This window comes from Ranitomeya variabilis, chromosome 1, assembly GCF_051348905.1.
Source record: "Ranitomeya variabilis isolate aRanVar5 chromosome 1, aRanVar5.hap1, whole genome shotgun sequence".
NCBI lineage: Eukaryota > Metazoa > Chordata > Amphibia > Anura > Dendrobatidae > Ranitomeya > Ranitomeya variabilis.
In genome coordinates, this window is record NC_135232.1 from 1093402473 (window position 1) to 1093423936 (window position 21464).

Consider the following 21464-nt stretch of genomic DNA (forward strand, 5'->3'; position numbering starts at 1 on the left):
CGTGTTCACATTGCATTTACGCGGTCGACTAGGTCTTGGATCCCACCTCCAGTAGACAGATATGGCCAAAAATGATGTTCGACAGAGGACCCAGTGACTCCGTCTGCATCGTTCCAGTCAAGTTGCCCGTCAGCGCAGACCTCTGAGTCACGTTTTTCCAAGGCTTCGGACATAAGCCACAACCGATAAACTGATCGTATGCTAAAAAACGCAAGGTGACCCCAGCCTAAGTAATGGCATATCCTGACCATGCCTTACGACACTTTCTATGGCTGAAAATTGACTTTATTAATATGCTCTCTAGTCATAACTGCTGAGTAAATGTTCACAAAATGACTTTCTGGGAGTCACACAATTTTTACAATAACCCTTTTAGGTAAAAAAAATAGAGGAAACGCCATGATAGTTGAAAAAAACAATCATTTGCTTTGCCATTTCGAGAAGGAAATGAAGAAGTTGGGCAACCTCTAGGAGGAGGGGGTAACTGGTCAGTACGTACGTTGGGTTGCCTTGGGTCTTTTCTGAGTGGAGTAGGCAGGGATTTTAGACATAGACAGTATATATATATATATATAGCATGCATAAGGGTAAAGTGCAGTTACATACCATTCTTACCTGTAAGGGTAAGAGAGAGTTGCTGTTGTTGTCTGTCCTGAACACATTGTCATCAATCCAAGACTTGGGAGTAAGCGATGGGTTGGATCGTGTGAATTTAGGTGGGGCGATGACGTTCCCAGAGAAGGGCTTCTTTAGAGGGGAGATTTGGTTCATGGTGCCAGGCATTCCCATATTAGCGGTGCGGCGATCTCTGCCATGCATCCCTCCCCAGGACATGCTGCCCGTGCTCCAGCCGCTGCCTTGGTGGCTACTCCATGGAGACTGCTTGACCATAGGCTGCAAGAGAAACAAAGACAAAATTAGGAGTATGTTTCGCTGTAAACTTCCATGTGATATAGAAATATCTACACTAAGACGACTAGATCAGAATTATCTTAAGATTCTGCTTATATCAATGGTATATAGGAGACCTAAAAATAAGACACAATGATCCCCAACTTTATTTGATGGCCTTGAGGAAGCATGAGCTCCAGTATTATCTTGTATCATGGGTATAGAGAACCATTGTGAGCCATAACTATAACATATTGTTGGACCGTATTACACAGGCTATAATTTTTTTCCAAGAACGTGATTGTTTTTTAAGCCAGCCTTAAATTAAATTACACATTGTAGGCTAGAAATGTAATAAGGCCACCTTGAGATCCTTGTAATTGAAGCTTACAAGGCCTCCTTGAGATCCTTTTACAAGAAGCTTGGTGCAAGTTTATCAGGTGTCTACTGCTGATGGACAACTCTCAAACCACGTAGCCGGGTAAATTAGGACAGTTTGCAACTTGGCCAGGGACAAGGTATCCCCACATTAAGATCGAAGAGTCAAAGAATGTCTCCTGGACCGATGTCTGATCGACTAAGTGAGTAGTAGCGCCAAGGTCATGTTGTAGAGTCATCTCTATTGTGCCATTCTAAACCCAAGTTTTCAATTGGTATTATCGAAAAATAAATCGCTGTAAACATTTTTTAGATCCTGACAACACTTTTACGGTAAGTCAAGAATCAAGGACAGAGTCACTACATGGTATTTCCATGCCTTTACTATATGTCAAAACTGCAGTCTAGGAATCTCCGAAACCTGGAACAGGTGCAGCAAGACGACTTGGGGAGGAAGTAAGAGAAGGAAATAAAAACTATACGCAGGGAATATATCTGGGGTGGACAATGTATATAGTTTTTGGAAGCCATAAGGTAAGTTCCCACACTAGGTAAATACTTTGTGTTTTCCACAGCAGAAAAAAAAAAAAATGCAGGAAACGCATGGCGGTTAATAATATTGTGGACTTCAATGCAGAAAAGGAGCGGACATTCTCCATATGTTACCCAATGCATTGCCAATAGTGAAATACACAAGGACAACTTAAGAATAAACTGACATCGACTTTTAGGTACATTTCATTCAAAATACCGTACTTCTACTATAATAATTGGTGAATTTCACCCCAAGTGAATAAGCTACATGGGAACATACCCTAAAAATGTCTATCCCGCCACAAGAACCATATAGTAATAGAAAATCCATACAGTCTTCGTAACATAAAACTGCTTATAATTTTGTGCTAGCCACAAAATAGTGCCCTTAAAAAGAACCTGTCACCTAATCCAAAACAAATTGTGAAATGCCTTGTAAAAATCCCTGAGCTCCCCTTATTATGACACTTTTCCATTTTACAATGTGCCTCTCCATTGCAAAGATATTCACATTTGTTTAATATTGTATGTGAAATCTCTGCTTGTAGTGCAACTGGGCGTCTGTTCAGTCTTCTCTGGGGGCGTGTCCCTTCACCCTTCCTCCCAGACACGGCCAATCACAGCTCAGCCTATTATCTAGAAGTCAAGCGGTCTCAGACTTCTGAGATGGGATTGGAAACATCTGTAAGAGGAGGGTGAAACACGACCCCAAAGAAGACTTTGAAGAACCACCCACCAGTTGCACTACAAGTAGAGATTTCACATAGTGCGTTCCAAAAGCAACAAATGTGAATATCTCTGAAATGAAGAGACGCAGCGCAAAATGGTAAAAAGCAGCAGAATAAGGGGAGTTAAGGGATTTCTGAAAGGTATTTACAGTGCCTTGCGAAAGTATTCGGCTCCCTGGTACTTTTCAACCTTTTCCCACATATTATGCTTCAAACATAAAGATACCAAATGTAAATTTTTGGTGAAGAATCAACAAGTGGAACACAATTGTGAAGTTATTTTAAATTTTTGTGGAAAATCAAAAACTGAAAAGTGGGGCATGCAATATTATTCGGCCCCTTTAACTTAATACTTTGTTGCGCCACCTTTTGCTGCGATTACAGCTGCGAGTCGCTTGGGGTATGTCTATCAGTTTTGTACATCGAGAGACTGAAATTCTTGCCCATTCTTCCTTGGCAAACAGCTCGAGCTCAGTGAGGTTTCCTCCGGGTACTCTGGTTTCCTCCCACATTCCAAAGACATACTGATAGGGAATTTAGATTGTGAGCCCCATCGGGGACAGTGATGATAATGTGTGCAAACTGTAAAGCGCTGCGAAATATGTTAGCACTATATAAAAATAAAGATTATTATTATTATTATTATGGAGATCGTTTGTGAACAGCAGTTTTCAGCTCTTTCCACAGATTCCGGATTGGATTGAGGTCTGGACTTTCACTTGACCATTCTAACACCTGGATACATTTATTTGTGAACCATTCCATTGTAGATTTTACTTTATGTTTGGGATCATTGTCTTGTTGGAAGACAAATCTCCATCCCAATCTCAGGTCTTTTGCAGACTCTAACAGGTTTTCTTCAAGAATGGTCCTGTATTTGGCTCCATCCATCTTCCCATCAATTTTAACCATCTTCCCTGTCCCTGCTGAAGAAAAGTAGGCCCAAACCATGATGCTGCCACCACCATGTTTGACAGTGGGGATGGTGTGTTCAGGGTGATGAGCTGTGTTGCCTTTACGCCAAACATATCGTTTGTCATTGTTGCCAAAGAGTTCGATTCTGGTTTCATCTGACCAGAGCACCTTCTTCCACATGTTTGGTGTGTCTCCCGGGTGGCTTGTTGCAAACTTTAAATGACACTTATGGATATCTTTAAGAAATGGCTTTCTTCTTGCCACTCTTCCATAAAGGCCAGAATTGTGCGGTCGACGACTGATTGTTGTCCTATGGACAGACTGTCCCACCTCAGCTGTAGATCTCTGCAGTTCATCCAGAGTGATCATGGGCCTCTTGGCTGCATCTCTGATCAGTCTTCTCCTTGTTTGAGATGGAAGTTTAGAGGGACGGCCGGGTCTTGGTAGATTTGCAGTGCTATGATACTCCTTCCATTTCAATATGATCACTTGCACAGTTCTCCTTGGAATGTTTAAAGTTTTGGAAATCATTTTGTATCCAAATCCGGCTTTAAACTTCTCCACAACAGTATCACGGACCTGCCTGTTGTGTTCCTTGGTCTTCATGATGCTCTCGGTGCTTCAAACAGAACACTAAGACTATCACAGAGCAGGTGCATTTATACGGAGACTTGATTACACACGGGTGGATTACATTTATCATCATTAGGCATTTAGGACAACATTGGATCATTCAGAGATCCACAATGAACTTCTGGAGTGAGTTTGCTGCACTGTAAGTAAAGGGGCCGAATAATATTGCACGCCCCACTTTTCAGTTTTTGAATTTCCACAAAAATGTAAAATAACCAATAAATTTCGTTCAACTTCACAATTGTGTTCCACTTGTTGTTGATTCTTCACCAAAAATTTACATTTGGTATCTTTATGTTTGAAGCATGATATGTGGGGAAAGGTTGAAAAGTTTCAGGGAGCTGAATACTTTCGCAAGGCACTGTATCTCAATTATTTGGGGCAAGTGACAGGTCCTAGTTAAGACAGGGTCAGAATAGGGCAAATGAGGGACCTTGTTAAAAAATAAAACCTTTTCACACCAGGATACTTGAAAATAACAGTGTCACACTATATACTCCTGATCTAAGAGACTTATCAGTACTCACCAAGTCCTGTATACATGTGGGCATTTAGTAGGCAGAATCACAATAGGTCAGTTGTATGATAAGCATAAGATAAGCAAGTGTCCCACAGATACACCCGATACCCGGCCAACCCTATACATATATATATACACATAATATGTCTGCAGACTTCATACATTATGTAGATTGCAGATTGCTCAGGAATGCAGCTGGAATTCTCCATCATGTGAGTGGGAATTTTCAGAAGTATAGTGTGAAAGAGCCGACTGTATATGAATCCAAAGGGCCTCCCAAATCACGGCATCACCTTATTTATAGAAAACCCAAAGCGTGCTGCTGGGCATAAAGGCTGAACCACTGACTGCAGCAATACCGGTACTACAGAAATAAAAAGTGCGAGCGACCACACCGGAAAATATTGGGTGTGGTAACCAAAAGCAAACAAGTTCCACCCAAAATCTTAGCTGCTACTACGCCTCCAGACCCCGATATGACTCCACTATACCCCATAACAGCATGCCAAACCTCGGCTTCTATGTTATAAAGCTACGCGGTAATTTATCAAGTATATAACTAGATCTGATAGGAAGCTATGAAGAATCGGACATCTTTTCTGCTCAGTAGTCAGACCCTTTTCATGTAAGTCCTCAAGGTACATGCCATGCCCCTTGCCATGACCCATGCTGTGCCCAACCGGGTATGATCATAGACTTGGGGTCATCGTTACTTTTAAACATGGGGGGGGTGTAATAAATAAAAAAATATATATATTCTTACCTCCCTGACCGGTGCCTCTATTCCTATTTGGATAAAATGTGAAGGCTGCAGCCAATCAGTGGTCAGTGACTGGTTGCAGCGGTTTTTTCTGATACACAGAGATCAGCGGGGGGGGGGGGGGGGCGTACTTTTTTTAAATTTCTTACACCACTCTGGGACCATTAATGACAACTCTATGGGAAACAAACTCAGAGATGGAAGGGAGTCCGTGTGCCACCATGGTCACTCAGTAGAAGATGACGACTTTCCTTCACCTTTCCATACGTCACCCTAACACGACAACGCACAGCTTTTCACAGTCACAGATCTTATTCACCAGCGAAGAATTTCCTCTATTGTTCTGCCGGGAAACACCAACAAGAAAAAAAAGTGTTTTCCAGCTACCAAGGCTCCGCTTACCACCAAACACGACGACACAAACAAAAGCACCATCAACTGCAATAATGTGACTGAACCGGCCAAACCAAGAGGGAACGGCTAATGACAGCGTAGTCATAATGAGAGGACACACTACTATTTCAGGCATCGAGCTATAAACACTCATTAGCGATAATAGGGCTGCCAATAAAAGGTTTTGTGTCAGGAGCCTGGGTGGGACGGCAGGAGTTACAGACAGGGAATACTACAAAGATCCCAAACCACGACGCGCCCAATGTAGCCATCAAGTCAAGCTTCTCCAACATTAAGTGCTCAAATCAACCACTGAGGTAGCCACATAGTCTAGTCAGCCTGTCCTTCATGACGCTGTGTGACCACCATTACGGCTACCAGAACAGCACCATCAGAGGTCATCACTCAGGACCTGCCCTAGTAATATAGGACTGAAAATTACCCTGTGAACCAGCCAGGATCTAAAGTCATGACTGAAGGTCCAAGCCCCTGAAGAACAATCTGTAACAGAGCTCCCCCCAACCAATGCTCCTCATATGGGTCTTTATGGACCACCCTGTCTGCAGGACCTCAGTTTAATGCGGCCAGAGTACCAACTATGGTATACTCATGCCAGGCCCATAACAGAGTATTCTGGGAAGTGAAGTACCGCCATGTAAAGGTATTGTTCACAGTTGTTGGGACCCCAGCAACTGTACTAGTCACCAGAAATGAAATGCACCGTTACACAATTCCCAATGGAATCAATGGTTTTTCCATGTAATACATTGATGTGCCAAGTCTTCCCGACTGACAGACATTCTTTATAAAAACCCAATATGATTTGGCTAATAGACGGAGGTCCTTTACAACCCCCCTATAATAAGCCCCTATTTGATTTCCAGACAGAACAAGTGTGGGGTTTATTTGAGTGCAGGGCACCCGGGCGTATATTGCGTTACATTTAGGTGGCAGATGTATATAGAAGCACAGCAAGCTGGTGCCAAGCATGTGATGGGTGTATCAGGGCTCCATAAATAGAGAATATGAACACACAGAAGACTCAACCCTTGGCACCAGGACACATTTCTGCAGAATGAATGAGTAATTGATCAGGGTGTTTTTGTGGGTGTCATATTGTACTGGAGAAATGTGGATGCTTCCAGTGATGACGGAGAAAAAGTAGGTGCAGGAGATCACGAAGATGCCCAGGAAAGCTGTATACAGATATCAGAGGTCCAGGATATACAGATATCAGAGGTCCAGGATATACAGATATCAGAGGTCCAGGATATACAGATATCAGAGGTCCAGGATATACAGATATCAGAGGCCCAGGATATACAGATATCAGAGGCCCAGGATATACAGATATCAGAGGCCCAGGATATACAGATATCAGAGGCCCAGGATATACAGATATCAGAGGCCCAGGATATACAGATATCAGAGGTCCAGGATATACAGATATCAGAGGCCCAGGATATACAGATATGAGGTCCAGGATATACAGATATCAGAGGCCCAGGATATACAGATATGAGGCCCAGGATATACAGATATTAGAGGCCCAGGATATACAGATATCAGAGGCCCAGGATATACAGATATCAGAGGTCCAGGATATACAGATATCAGAGGCCCAGGATATACAGATATGAGGTCCAGGATATACAGATATCAGAGGTCCAGGATATACAGATATGAGGTCCAGGATATACAGATATCAGAGGCCCAGGATATACAGATATGAGGTCCAGGATATACAGATATCAGAGGTCCAGGATATACAGATATCAGAGGCCCAGGATATACAGATATGAGGTCCAGGATATACAGATATCAGAGGCCCAGGATATACAGATATGAGGTCCAGGATATACAGATATCAGAGGTCCAGGATATACAGATATCAGAGGTCCAGGATATACAGATATCAGAGGTCCAGGATATACAGATATCAGAGGCCCAGGATATACAGATATCAGAGGCCCAGGATATACAGATATCAGAGGCCCAGGATATACAGATATCAGAGGCCCAGGATATACAGATATCAGAGGTCCAGGATATACAGATATCAGAGGCCCAGGATATACAGATATCAGAGGCCCAGGATATACAGATATCAGAGGTCCAGGATATACAGATATCAGAGGTCCAGGATATACAGATATCAGAGGCCCAGGATATACAGATATCAGAGGCCCAGGATATACAGATATCAGAGGCCCAGGATATACAGATATCAGAGGCCCAGGATATACAGATATCAGAGGTCCAGGATATACAGATATCAGAGGCCCAGGATATACAGATATGAGGTCCAGGATATACAGATATCAGAGGCCCAGGATATACAGATATGAGGCCCAGGATATACAGATATTAGAGGCCCAGGATATACAGATATCAGAGGCCCAGGATATACAGATATCAGAGGTCCAGGATATACAGATATCAGAGGTCCAGGATATACAGATATCAGAGGTCCAGGATATACAGATATCAGAGGTCCAGGATATACAGATATCAGAGGTCCAGGATATACAGATATCAGAGGTCCAGGATATACAGATATCAGAGGTCCAGGATATACAGATATCAGAGGCCCAGGATATACAGACATGAGGTCCAGGATATACAGATATCAGAGGTCCAGGATATACAGATATCAGAGGCCCAGGATATACAGATATCAGAGGTCCAGGATATACAGATATCAGAGGTCCAGGATATACAGATATCAGAGGTCCAGGATATACAGATATCAGAGGCCCAGCATATACAGATATCAGAGGTCCAGGATATACAGATATCAGAGGTCCAGGATATACAGACATGAGGTCCAGGATATACAGATATCAGAGGTCCAGGATATACAGATATCAGAGGCCCAGGATATACAGATATCAGAGGCCCAGGATATACAGATATCAGGTCCAGGATATACAGATATGAGGTCCAGGATATACAGATATGAGGTCCAGGATATACAGATATGAGGTCCAGGATATACAGATATCAGAGGTCCAGGATATACAGATATCAGAGGCCCAGGATATACAGATATCAGAGGCCCAGGATATACAGATATGAGGTCCAGGATATACAGATATGAGGTCCAGGATATACAGATATGAGGTCCAGGATATACAGATATCAGAGGTCCAGGATATACAGATATCAGAGGCCCAGGATATACAGATATGAGGTCCAGGATATACAGATATCAGAGGCCCAGGATATACAGATATGAGGCCCAGGATATACAGATATTAGAGGCCCAGGATATACAGATATCAGAGGCCCAGGATATACAGATATCAGAGGCCCAGGATATACAGATATCAGAGGTCCAGGATATACAGATATCAGAGGTCCAGGATATACAGATATCAGAGGTCCAGGATATACAGATATCAGAGGTCCAGGATATACAGATATCAGAGGTCCAGGATATACAGATATCAGAGGTCCAGGATATACAGATATCAGAGGCCCAGGATATACAGACATGAGGTCCAGGATATACAGATATCAGAGGTCCAGGATATACAGATATCAGAGGCCCAGGATATACAGATATCAGAGGTCCAGGATATACAGATATCAGAGGTCCAGGATATACAGATATCAGAGGTCCAGGATATACAGATATCAGAGGCCCAGGATATACAGATATCAGAGGTCCAGGATATACAGATATCAGAGGTCCAGGATATACAGATATCAGAGGTCCAGGATATACAGACATGAGGTCCAGGATATACAGATATCAGAGGTCCAGGATATACAGATATCAGAGGCCCAGGATATACAGATATCAGAGGCCCAGGATATACAGATATCAGGTCCAGGATATACAGATATGAGGTCCAGGATATACAGATATGAGGTCCAGGATATACAGATATGAGGTCCAGGATATACAGATATCAGAGGTCCAGGATATACCGATATCAGAAGTCCAGGATATACAGACATGAGGTCCAGGATATACAGATATCAGAGGCCCAGGATATACAGATATCAGAGGTCCAGGATATACAGATATCAGAGGTCCAGGATATACAGACATGAGGTCCAGGATATACAGATATCAGAGGTCCAGGATATACAGATATCAGAGGTCCAGGATATACAGATATCAGAGGTCCAGGATATACAGACATGAGGTCCAGGATATACAGATATCAGAGGTCCAGGATATACAGATATCAGAGGTCCAGGATATACAGACATGAGGTCCAGGATATACAGATATCAGAGGTCCAGGATATACAGATATCAGAGGTCCAGGATATACAGATATCAGAGGTCCAGGATATACAGATATCAGAGGCCCAGGATATACAGATATCAGAGGTCCAGGATATACAGATATCAGAGGTCCAGGATATACAGACATGAGGTCCAGGATATACAGATATCAGAGGTCCAGGATATACAGATATGAGGTCCAGGATATACAGACATGAGGTCCAGGATATACAGATATCAGAGGCCCAGGATATACAGATATCAGAGGTCCAGGATATACAGATATCAGAGGTCCAGGATATACAGACATGAGGTCCAGGATATACAGATATCAGAGGTCCAGGATATACAGATATCAGAGGTCCAGGATATACAGATATCAGAGGTCCAGGATATACAGATATCAGAGGTCCAGGATATACAGATATCAGAGGTCCAGGATATACAGATATCAGAGGCCCAGGATATACAGATATCAGAGGCCCAGGATATACAGATATCAGAGGCCCAGGATATACAGATATCAGAGGCCCAGGATATACAGATATCAGAGGCCCAGGATATACAGATATCAGAGGTCCAGGATATACAGATATCAGAGGTCCAGGATATACAGATATCAGAGGTCCAGGATATACAGATATCAGAGGCCCAGGATATACAGATATCAGAGGCCCAGGATATACAGATATCAGAGGCCCAGGATATACAGATATCAGAGGCCCAGGATATACAGATATCAGAGGTCCAGGATATACAGATATCAGAGGCCCAGGATATACAGATATGAGGTCCAGGATATACAGATATCAGAGGCCCAGGATATACAGATATGAGGCCCAGGATATACAGATATTAGAGGCCCAGGATATACAGATATCAGAGGCCCAGGATATACAGATATCAGGTCCAGGATATACAGATATGAGGTCCAGGATATACAGATATGAGGTCCAGGATATACAGATATGAGGTCCAGGATATACAGATATTAGAGGCCCAGGATATACAGATATTAGAAGTCCAGGATATACAGATATGAGGTCCAGGATAACCTAAAGTGCCCATGTAGAAATGCCAGCATATGCTTTCACTATACAGCCCACAATGTATAATAGTCTCATAAGCACTCACCATATCAGGACTTAAGCATCATTCTTCCTGTTATACTATAGCTTTCGGGACCCCCCCTATTAGTCACATGGTCATCCAATTAATAGTGGTCACCACCAGGATCAATATCTGGATCACCAAATGGATTCCTACCCAGATCAACACCTGTATCACTATGTGGATCTCCACCTGGGTCATCACTTGAATTCCACCTTGATCATCACATGGATCACTATCTGGATCACCATGTGAAACCTCATCTGGATCAACACCTGAACTTCACTCTGATCGTCACCTGGACAACCATGTGGATTCCCACCTGGATCAATATCGAATCCCACCTCGATTATCACTTAGATTACTATCTGGATCCCCATGTGGATTCCCATCTCGATCAAAATCTGAATCCCACCGAGATCTCCAACTGGATCACCATGTCGATTCCCACCTAGATCAACGCCTGAACCTCACCTTGATCATCGTGTGGATCATTATCTGGGTTACCACCTGGATCCTTGCCTGAATCATCACATAGATCACTATCTGGATCATCACGTGGACCCCCACATGTAATTCCTACTTCTTTTAATATTCAAGAAACACAAAACTATGTTCAAATGTGGTGTAAAATCTGTTTTTTTTTGGGTGGAAAATCTACTGTTTATAGCAGTTTTTATTCTATGAAAACTCGTGCCCACAGTGCATTAAAAGAAGCTGCAGAAATCTGCATTTTTTGGTGCTTTTTTTTTCCCTATAGACATCTCCGCGGAGCTTGAAAAATGCATGTATGATCGCTATAGCATTGTAACTGCAGAATCACAGAGCTTCTACCCTAAAAGGACACCAAAAAGGGACGATACATATTTTAGTTCAGTCACTTTCAGAAAAAAAACATTATGGAAAAAACTGCAGCATGTTCACATGTGGGGGGGGGACATGGCTGAAGAGGTGTAACAGTCACATGCTTCACCCTAAATCAGTGATATCATATCTGTAGCTCCTCAGTGCGCAATCAGATGCAGACAGGAGCCTCGGGTCCCCAGCGCGGGTATAGTTTAAGAAAAGTGATGGTGTGGAGGGCATGTGACTTCCTTGTGACTCCGTCCCCACGCTGATCTCAGCTGTGTATGCAGGAAAATGGACAAAAGGTTAAAAAAGAGCAACCGCATAGTCCATATCCTTACAAATAGGACACGTGGAGGGTGGTGAATGGAAATATCACAGTGCTCGTCAGAGGAGGAAGCCTATAGGGTCAGCACAATATCAGGCCTCATGTGATGTCCTACGGGCAGGGCAGTGGAGTCGGAGCCCATGTTGGTGGAGTCGGTGTCATGGAAATTGAGGAGTCAATGGTTTGGCTTACTGACTCCACAGCCCTGGCTACAGGGCATGTAACCCTAAAAGCTGGATGGAAGGTTGAGCGCTAAAAAGCAAACCTACCTCGGTGATAGGGCTTTGGCAGAAAATAAATACCGTAGCTACAAATTCAAGCCCATATTTAGGCCTCAAAAAAGGACTTCTGCTTCAAAAAAAAAAAAAAAAAAAAAAAAAAGGGACTATGATGAGTTTCCTCCATAAGGGGCTAGTTCAAGGGTATAATTACAAAGAAAATCCTAAATTAAAGAAGATCTATCACTATGCAAATATTTACCCGTCGTAATTGCCGTTGTTCTCCTGAATCCGGAGATGTTTTTCTTTTGTTCCTGCGCCTCTCCATTCCTGAGATACGACCCCTTCTTCACAGTATATTAATCTAGTCTTGTTTCCAAGTGGGTGTGGTCTTTCCCATAGAGAACAGTTGAAGATCACTCCCACATGACTAAGCAGATTAGATTAATATACTACAAAGAAGTGGTCACATGTCAGAAACGGAGAGGCGCAGAAACAAAAGAAAAACAGCGTCGGATTCAGGAGAACAGCGGCATTTACACCAGATATAAAAAAATACATATTCATGTCAAGTGACAGGTCCCCTTAAAATGAAACAGTAACTAAAAATGCCCCCTTCCACAATGTGACAGAACGCTTCTGATACACACAGCCTCTTTTTCTCCTCCACAAAAGACTGGATTGTATTTTTGCTTTCGAAAATGTTCTCAATACCTGCGTATAGCGAATGCTCTGTGCTACGTTAGCGGACGGCTATCTTTATATTCTGCTTTTCAAATACACAGCCATTTTATTTCTAGAGCCAAAATGTATATGGGGGGGTATCACTTCAGGGTGAACTGGTGACCCTACCGAGGCTGCACATGTCAGTACGCCTCGTCATGTACAAGATGTCAGACACAGCTCATATAGCAGCGCAACGTGAGAAGGGCTATACAGGGCGACACAGGAAGAAAAGGAATGCTGCACAGTTGGCTTGTGACGGACTGTCATTATATATAGTATATACTGCACAGAAAACACATTTCTGAAGTATTATAAACACTTAGTAGAGTTGGTGCGAATCGACCTGCCAGAGCCGCGGTCCTTCAGCCAGGGCCCTGGACGGGAGCCCTAAGAACAACCTCCGACCTCTCTACTTTCGATTAGCCGCCCTGGCTCGACGTCACATGTGCTGCAAAGACGATGTCGTGCCAGGCCGGCTAATCAAAAGAAGAGAGCGGTAAGAGACGGTTTACAGGACTTCCACAGATTACCGATGTGGCCGATGTTCTTCAAACTGATTCACACCAACTCTTAAAAAGTACCCGGACACATTATAAAAAACAACTGGGACAGAAATTATCCGCTATATATGTGAATGGGGTTAGCGGAAACCAAATTTACATACATGAAGAAAAAGGAGCAAAGTTGTGGATTTTCCGGGCTGATGATCAATAAGGATCCAAAATAGAGAACGTTTTTTATTGATCTTAGTCAACGCGTTTCGTTATTCAGGACTTAACCATATGAGGTTGGAATAACTTCAAAACGCGTCGACTACGACCAATGGAAAAACCCTTATATTCTATTTTGGATCCTTGTAACAGATCAGCAGCGGAAAATCCACAATTTTGCTGCTTTTTCTTGCAATACTGGTGGGAAGACCCATGGATCTGCAGCAGCTCACCCGTTACATGGTTGTGTGGACACAACTTTATCAGGTTACCATAACCTTATTTAATTATTTATTTCCTTTACTCGGATAAGACCCTATTTGCACTTTTTTTTTGCTCCAAGTTTCTTCTAATTTACGTACATGGTATATAGATAGTGACATAGCATGAAGCTCGTGGACACCAAAGCAAAAATTTCCAACAGGAACCCCCATTTATCACGGGTCTTTAACAGTACTGGTCTACGCTGGGACCCCTGCACCCACTAGAGTTAGGCTTCTGTATGATTGTCCCTATATTTCACGCGGATTTCATCACGGGATTGGCAAAATTGGAAAAAGTGGAATAAAAAAATAAAAATAAAATAAAATTATGACACATGGGTCCTGGGGTCTTAGCGGCCCAAACAACGTCTTTGGCCCCCATTAAAAGACCAATGGTATTGTGGACCCATAATTGTTGGGGGCCCCTTAGAGATTTTACATCGGGGCCCACTGGCTTCAAGTTACGCCACTCATACTATACAAGGCAAAAATTAAAGAAAAGTGTTGGAGGGCTTCCTTAAAGGAATTGTTTCACCCCTGTCTACAAGCAGTACTTGGGTCAATGAGCGTCACAGGCAGGTAACCTCGCGCTCCCATGTATTACATGGATGGACATAGCCGCCATGTAATGTCACATTACCCCGGCCAGCCTCGGAGAGGGTCCTTCTCTCACCCCAGGGGCTGACCTGCTGCAATGGACTGGCTCTGGTTTATAAATTGTGGTCCTTTGTAACTAGGGATGAGTGGACCTGTAGAAGTTTGGGTTCTGGTACCCGACCCAAAACTTATGCCAAAATTCAGTTTGGGTACCAGAACTGTATCCGAACTTGGACCAGAATCCAATTGAAATGAATGGAGATGCAAATTTTTAGTGTAAAATCGGCGACACTGTAGCAGAACGTGCAACTTTTTTTTTTTTTTTTTTTTTTTGGAGTTGAAAAGTCGTAAAACAGGTTGAAGACAAAGATAAAAAGCTTTTTTTCGATTTTGCACAAAATTCATTAATGGGCGCCATCTTGAAGAATTTAGTGCAGCAAAAAAAAAAAAACACATCAAAAACAAAATGTAAACGAAAAAACGAAATGAAAAATTGGGTAAAAAAAACAAACAAACACTTGTTGCCTCTCAAAAACATACATTACATTAAATCTATTCTTCCTCCCCCCCTCCCAAAAAAAGAAAAAGTAAAACATTTATCCTCTGAATTGCTGAACCTTCAGACTATTCCCCAGCGAGGGTGCACTGCCAACGAAAAAGACTTACTGAAAACTAAACTGTCTGTAAAGGTTTAGCTCGGCCAAACGGATATATTAAAAACCCGAAAGCGGCCATTAATAGCCCCGGAGAACATCTGAAGGTGCACAGACCTTAAAATAATCTTCCTGCCACGGAAGCAGCCACTTTGGGGCCGTGCCAATGGACATGAGGCGGCAGCTTCTTCATCCATTCATTAGGAACGACGGAGGTCGAGGCCTCCATATCGGGTGGGAATGGCTGATAACAGAACAGCGTGAGGAAATTCTGAAACAATAACTCCAGCTTAGGAATTCACTGCATCCAGAGAAAAAAAAAAATCTACTTGTAACCTGTGATTTGCATACACATGCAGACTAGACGTGTGCAGCCTCGCTCAATGCAGGTGTACTGAGAGAGGTCGGACATGTCTAGTCGGAATGTGACCAAATCATTTACTTGTGGTCACATGACCACCTGCTCGCAGTGTCGGCACCGGGGAATCCTCACCGTGAGGATTCACAAGTCTGCGGTCACCCAGAGTGACTGCAGACTTGCAGTCTAATGGCTGGACAGCCCCTTTAATCTTATCCCCATGCTCTGCTTTTTGGATGTGGATTCTGCATGTCAATTCCAGTTTGTGAATAAAGCACCTTTCTGGTGCAGATTTAACCCATTCATTTCAATGTGGACTCTAAAATCCGAAGGGTAAACCTGTGGCCTGGCAATGACTTTGTTGTGCTTTTCTAGCTAGTTCTACGCCAAAAAAACACAAAAAAAAAACACTAATGAGCTGCACTGCATGGATGAGTCAAGTCCTAGGCTTAGAAAACACCAGTCCCAACCCATCATATGACCAGCACTGATACTGGCCAGGAATGTGCTGTCAGCCCTTGTTTTCTAGCCACAGCCCACCAGGGCCACCCAGTGATCAATCCTATGGAGCTGGATTACATTTCCATCCATATTGGCAAGTGACCATATAAAAAGCCTAAAGTGAGTGGAAAGACTGCCCTATACCAGGGTTATAATGGTATAATGAACCCTTATCTATTCACGGCCACTGATAAGCAACAAGGAAATGGAAGTAACCCTTTCACAGCCTTGTAGTCAGCAAACCACATCCCCAGGATGACCCTACAGTAGGGCCCAGTATGATGATGGGGGTTAGCATCATGGCAGCAATGATCACAAACAGACAGACATGAGGTGATCTCCGGTAGATAAGGTTAGTATTAATGAGAGCGTACACGGCTAAACTCATCATAAGGGTCCATGTACATGACTAGACTGCGGATCCATCTAAAGGCTGACAAGGGCCTATGCTAGTCAACACAAAAGTGCCCTTAGCAATCACATTTGTGCAGAGGTAATAAAAACTTGTAAGGTGAAACTGCTGCTATAGAGAAGTATCAGCCCCTGTGTGTTTCCGCCCTGATGCACGTTTCGCCCAGCTTCTTCTGGGGGCATATGCTGTAGTTACCAAGAATATGGTGTCTCACATAGATGTCCTGTAGGGTTGAACACAGTGTTTTTATAGCTCCATTATGGACCAATAATAACTCCATGTGCCACGATAGATAATAGATAGATGATAGACAAATGGATAGATAACAGATAAATAGATATAGATAGATAAGTTAGATAATAGTTAGATAGATAATAGACAGATAAGATAATAGACAGATAATAGACAAATAGATAAGATAGATAAGTTAGATAGATAGATAATAGAAAGATAAATAATAGATGGATGATAGATAGATACGATAGATAATTCATAGATGTGAGATAGATGATTGATAGATAGATGGAAGCTATGGCTGTGGTGTGAAGTAGTGGCCTCTGCGATAGTCACACATGACATGAGATTTCTCGTATAGATTACTAGTAGTAAATATGAAGCAGAGATCACGGAGCGATCAGTAAAATCCCAATGAATTGTACCTGTGACTAATTCAGCTCTGCTGTACCTCTGTTCTTCAGAGGGGATCGGTGACCAATAACTTGACTAATCTGTCCTATGTAAATGTCTTTTATAATAATTTGGGAAGCATCCATTACCCCGACCATTGCAGATACACAGGTCCCAGTAAACAAGAGGAGATATTTCCAAGCCAGTAATTATGTGTGTGAACATCAGCAGATCGTCATGTCGGGTTTTCAGCCCTGTAAGAAATACCTCAGCAAAACATGGGGAAAAAAAGGGAAAACAATTGGGGAATTAAAGGCTTTACCCTGCCTTGTTCAGTTTCAGATGGTGAATGCCATCTAATCCCTGTGCTGACGGAGGACTGCGAGCAGCGCTGTGATGTCCTGCAAATCCCCTCTGCTATCAAAGCTGTACACAGCTATTAATAAGTGAGCCGCAGACAAAAGAGCGTGCACCTCACTGCCGATGTGGGGGACGGCCCCGCCGTGTCAGAGACCCTCAACTGTGGGGACAAAGCCGAGGTGTCCTGTCACATCTCACACCGAGCAGTCCAATATCTCACTATATCTAATATCATCCAATATCTATCTCCTATCAATTATATCTATCTATTATCTCATATCTATCTATTATCTATCTATCCTCTTATCTATCATCTAGCTATTATCTATCTCCTATCTATTATCTCATCTATCTCCTATCGATTATATCTATCTATTCTCTATCTATTATCTCATATCTATCTATTATCTATCTATCCTCTATCTATTATCTCATATCTATCTATTATCTATCTATCCTCTAGCTATTATCTCATATCTATCTATCTATTACCTATCTACCTCTTATCTACCTATCTATTATCCATCTATCTATTATCTATATATCCCATATCTATCTATTATCTATCCCTATCAATCTATCCATCATACAGCATACCTAGCTAATATCTGCCCCATCCATATATCCATTTTATATCTTCATGTATTTATGGGCTCCAGGTTCAGCCAGATGGGTCCAGTAGCCAATTTGACTTCTCTAATGGATTTTTTCCTCCACTGAGGCCTAGAAGATAAGTGGCTGCACATAAATATCCACGCCATGACTGATACGTGTCAGACCATTACTGGGTGTGAACAATAGTCACAGACTTGACCCAGGAACATCATTGAGGCACTTTACACTAATTAGTAGAGATGTGACAGATGTAGCGGAGCCGTCATTCCGCCCTGTGGTTATATATATATATATATATATATATATATATATATATATATATATATATATATATATATATATATATATAGCTCTGCTACATCCGATATACGCACAGCACTGCAGATACAAGATGGTCTTTGTGCCATTCCCATATTTGACCTTACAGAGTAAAAATGACCCTCAGAAGAGATCATGAATGTATATAATACCGTCCCCTATATACAATTATTAATGCCCGCATACCACATGTAAGCACGCCTGCACTGGACACGACATATTTACCATGCAGAACACACAGCGGCCCACAGCCACATCCTGTATGAGCCGAACAAGCATCCTATTTACTACAGGCGACATTTCCAAGTACAGAATAGCCCCGCCATATATACACCGAGCACAGAAAATGGCCACAAAGCAGCCAAGCCCCAGATGGGAGGAAGAAGGACTCTCGTGTGCTATAATGGGGGATGTAGGGCGATGGGGGTTATATGAGGCACGGCAGGGCTATACCACTACTAGTCATTGTACGCTATGGCAGAATACCGCATTGTCATTAGGGCCTAGTGCATCATCCCGACCAGTGGGATTCATCTTCCATGACAGATACAAGCCTATTCTGCCCACATATGGCCAACTACACGGCTCCAATATGGACACCGATGTAGCAGAGCTCAAGGAGCCATCGCTTAGCAGATGTCGTACCGGGTGCACCTGCAGTCCCATGTAACACCACATTGACTGCCATGGCCGCTCAGCTCTGCTACATTCCCCGGATTTGGCACACAGGTTACCTGAGGAAATATTAGATGCCCGTGATCCAGCCTAATCTGTCACTTCTCCTCAGATGAGACGCACAGATGTCACAGAGCAGATAAGGGGCCAGGGACGGCGGAGAACATGATAACCCCCATTTTCTAGATGTAAGATGTCATTGGGAAGACTGGGGGATGGGTTTTTTACTAATAAAAGGGGGATACATGTTCAATACGGTACCTATCATTCTGGTATGATGCCACGACAGCAGGAATGGTGCCCACTGGCACAATGGATTACTGGAAGGGGAAAGAGTAGGCATTTTGGGGTGAAATACGGCAGATTGGACCCTCATTTTATCATACAATATAATAGGATTGTCCTACACAAGGGAACAAAGCAAGAAGGGGCTTCTCATGTGATGGAGTGAGTGCTCAGTCAGGTTACCTGATGGTGGTTGTAGTTGTTCCTCTGCTGGAGGAAGGCTGCAGCCTGGTGGTGCTGGGGGTTCAGTTGGGGGCTCACAGGGGACCTCCTGCTCTGCTGCTGGCTGACATTGATCTGAGCCGAGAAGGGGCTGCTGAATCCAGGGACGTTCATGCCGGGGCACGGGCTGGCAGACACGGGCGAGAAGCTGTGGAAGAAGGCCGGGTTGATGGAGGAGGGGATGCCAGGGTAGAAGCTGTCCGCAGCCTCCGGGCTCTGCAGGGCGTTCAGGTTGTGCCCAGCAGGGTGGGGCGCAGATGGCGGCTGCTGGGGGAGCTGGGATGGTGGGGCTGGTGGAGGGGACGAGGTCTGCACAGACCAGGGGGTACCAAAGCCGGCCAATGAGGGAGAAGCCCTGGATCCTCCGGGGCTCTGGCTGCTGGCGAGGTCCGGAGATCCGGGGAAGGGGCTGCCCAGCAGGTTGCTGCCCCCGCTCAGTAGGTGCCCACTCTGCCCGTCCATCTGCAGCTTGTTCTTGGCTGCCAGCTGATGAGCGCCCAGAGATGTAGGAGGAGATCCCGGCACATGGGGGTCCCCGGCAGCCTCCTCCGCAGAACACGAGCTGGAGGAGGACGAGGAGGAGGAAGGGGAGGCTGGCAGCAGCTTGTCAGGACCCTCCACACCCAGCTCCTCCGCTTTGGGAGATCCCTGGCGATGATTAACCTCCCCGGGCTTCTTCAGCTCCTCCCTGAACGCCGCGGAGCTCTCCTGGGGGCTGAAGTCCTTCCTCTTGTGCCCCAGCTGCTTGTCCTGGGCTCCGTGCTGCAGCAGCAGGGCCGGCGGCGGCGGGGACGAGAGCTGCTGGTGCCCGCCGCCCTTACTGGGCTTGCCGGGGGCACAGCTCACCCCGAGCAGCAGCTCGTCCTGCATGACCTGCGGGTAGCCGGGCAGGAACAGGGCGCTGCCGGCGGACGAGCCGAACTGCTGGCTGCTCCTGAACGCTCCCCCGCCGAACAAGCCGGCGCCCCCTCCGCTGCCGGCCCCGCTCCCGGCCGTCTGCAGTAACCCGAACCCGTAATCCCCCATGACACGGCTGAGGACACAGCAGCTAAGAATAGACGGATGGCAGCGGCGTTACTACGGGGGAGCCTGTGCCGGAGTGTGTCACAGAGGAGCCGGCATGTAATGTCACTGTCCTCAGCACTGGGGGGCACATGTAGCCTCGGTGCTGCCTGTGTGCGACCCCGGTGTGTCCGGCACCACCCCCCTCCTCTCCTCCGTGTGCCGGCTCACCGACTGCAGCGCTGCGTTATAAAGGCAGGAAGACACGTCAGTGTGACGGGCGGCCTCATTACTATGTACAGGGACATCCTGCCGACACTGACACTGGGGGCTGGGCCGGGGAGGAAGGCCACGGCGGGGAAGGGGTTACTGCCAGAGGGACCCCCAGTGTGACACCTGCACCGGGAGACATGGGGGAAGGGCACGGCAGGGAAGGGGTTACTGCCAGAGGGACCCCCAGTGTGACACCTGCATCGGGAGACATGGGGGAAGGGCACAGCAGGGAAGGGGTTACTGCCAGAGGGACCCCCAGTGTGACACCTGCACCGGGAGACATGGGGGAAGGGCACAGCAGGGAAGGGGTTACTGCCAGAGGGACCCCCAGTGTGACACCTGCATCGGGAGACATGGGGGAAGGGCACGGC

At 44.7% G+C, this 21464-nt stretch overlaps 1 protein-coding gene across 4 annotated transcripts in view; it reads right to left on the reverse strand.

Moving 5' to 3' along the window:
* Positions 1–20979, reverse strand: part of CPEB2 (cytoplasmic polyadenylation element binding protein 2) — a 97112-nt gene extending 76133 nt beyond the window's left edge. For 2 of the 4 annotated variants that reach the window (XM_077280033.1, XM_077280031.1), the window contains exons 1-2: positions 19780–20979; positions 616–894 (exon numbers count right to left, since the gene is read on the reverse strand). In XM_077280033.1, coding sequence (XP_077136148.1) covers positions 616–894; positions 19780–20844 — 1344 coding nt within the window. In that variant the 5' untranslated portion in view covers positions 20845–20979. Of the gene's footprint in view, positions 1–606; positions 895–19779 lie in introns of all 4 variants that reach the window. The other 2 variants (XM_077280032.1, XM_077280030.1) reach the window with 1 other exon arrangement.
* Positions 20980–21464: the final 485 nt, after the last annotated feature.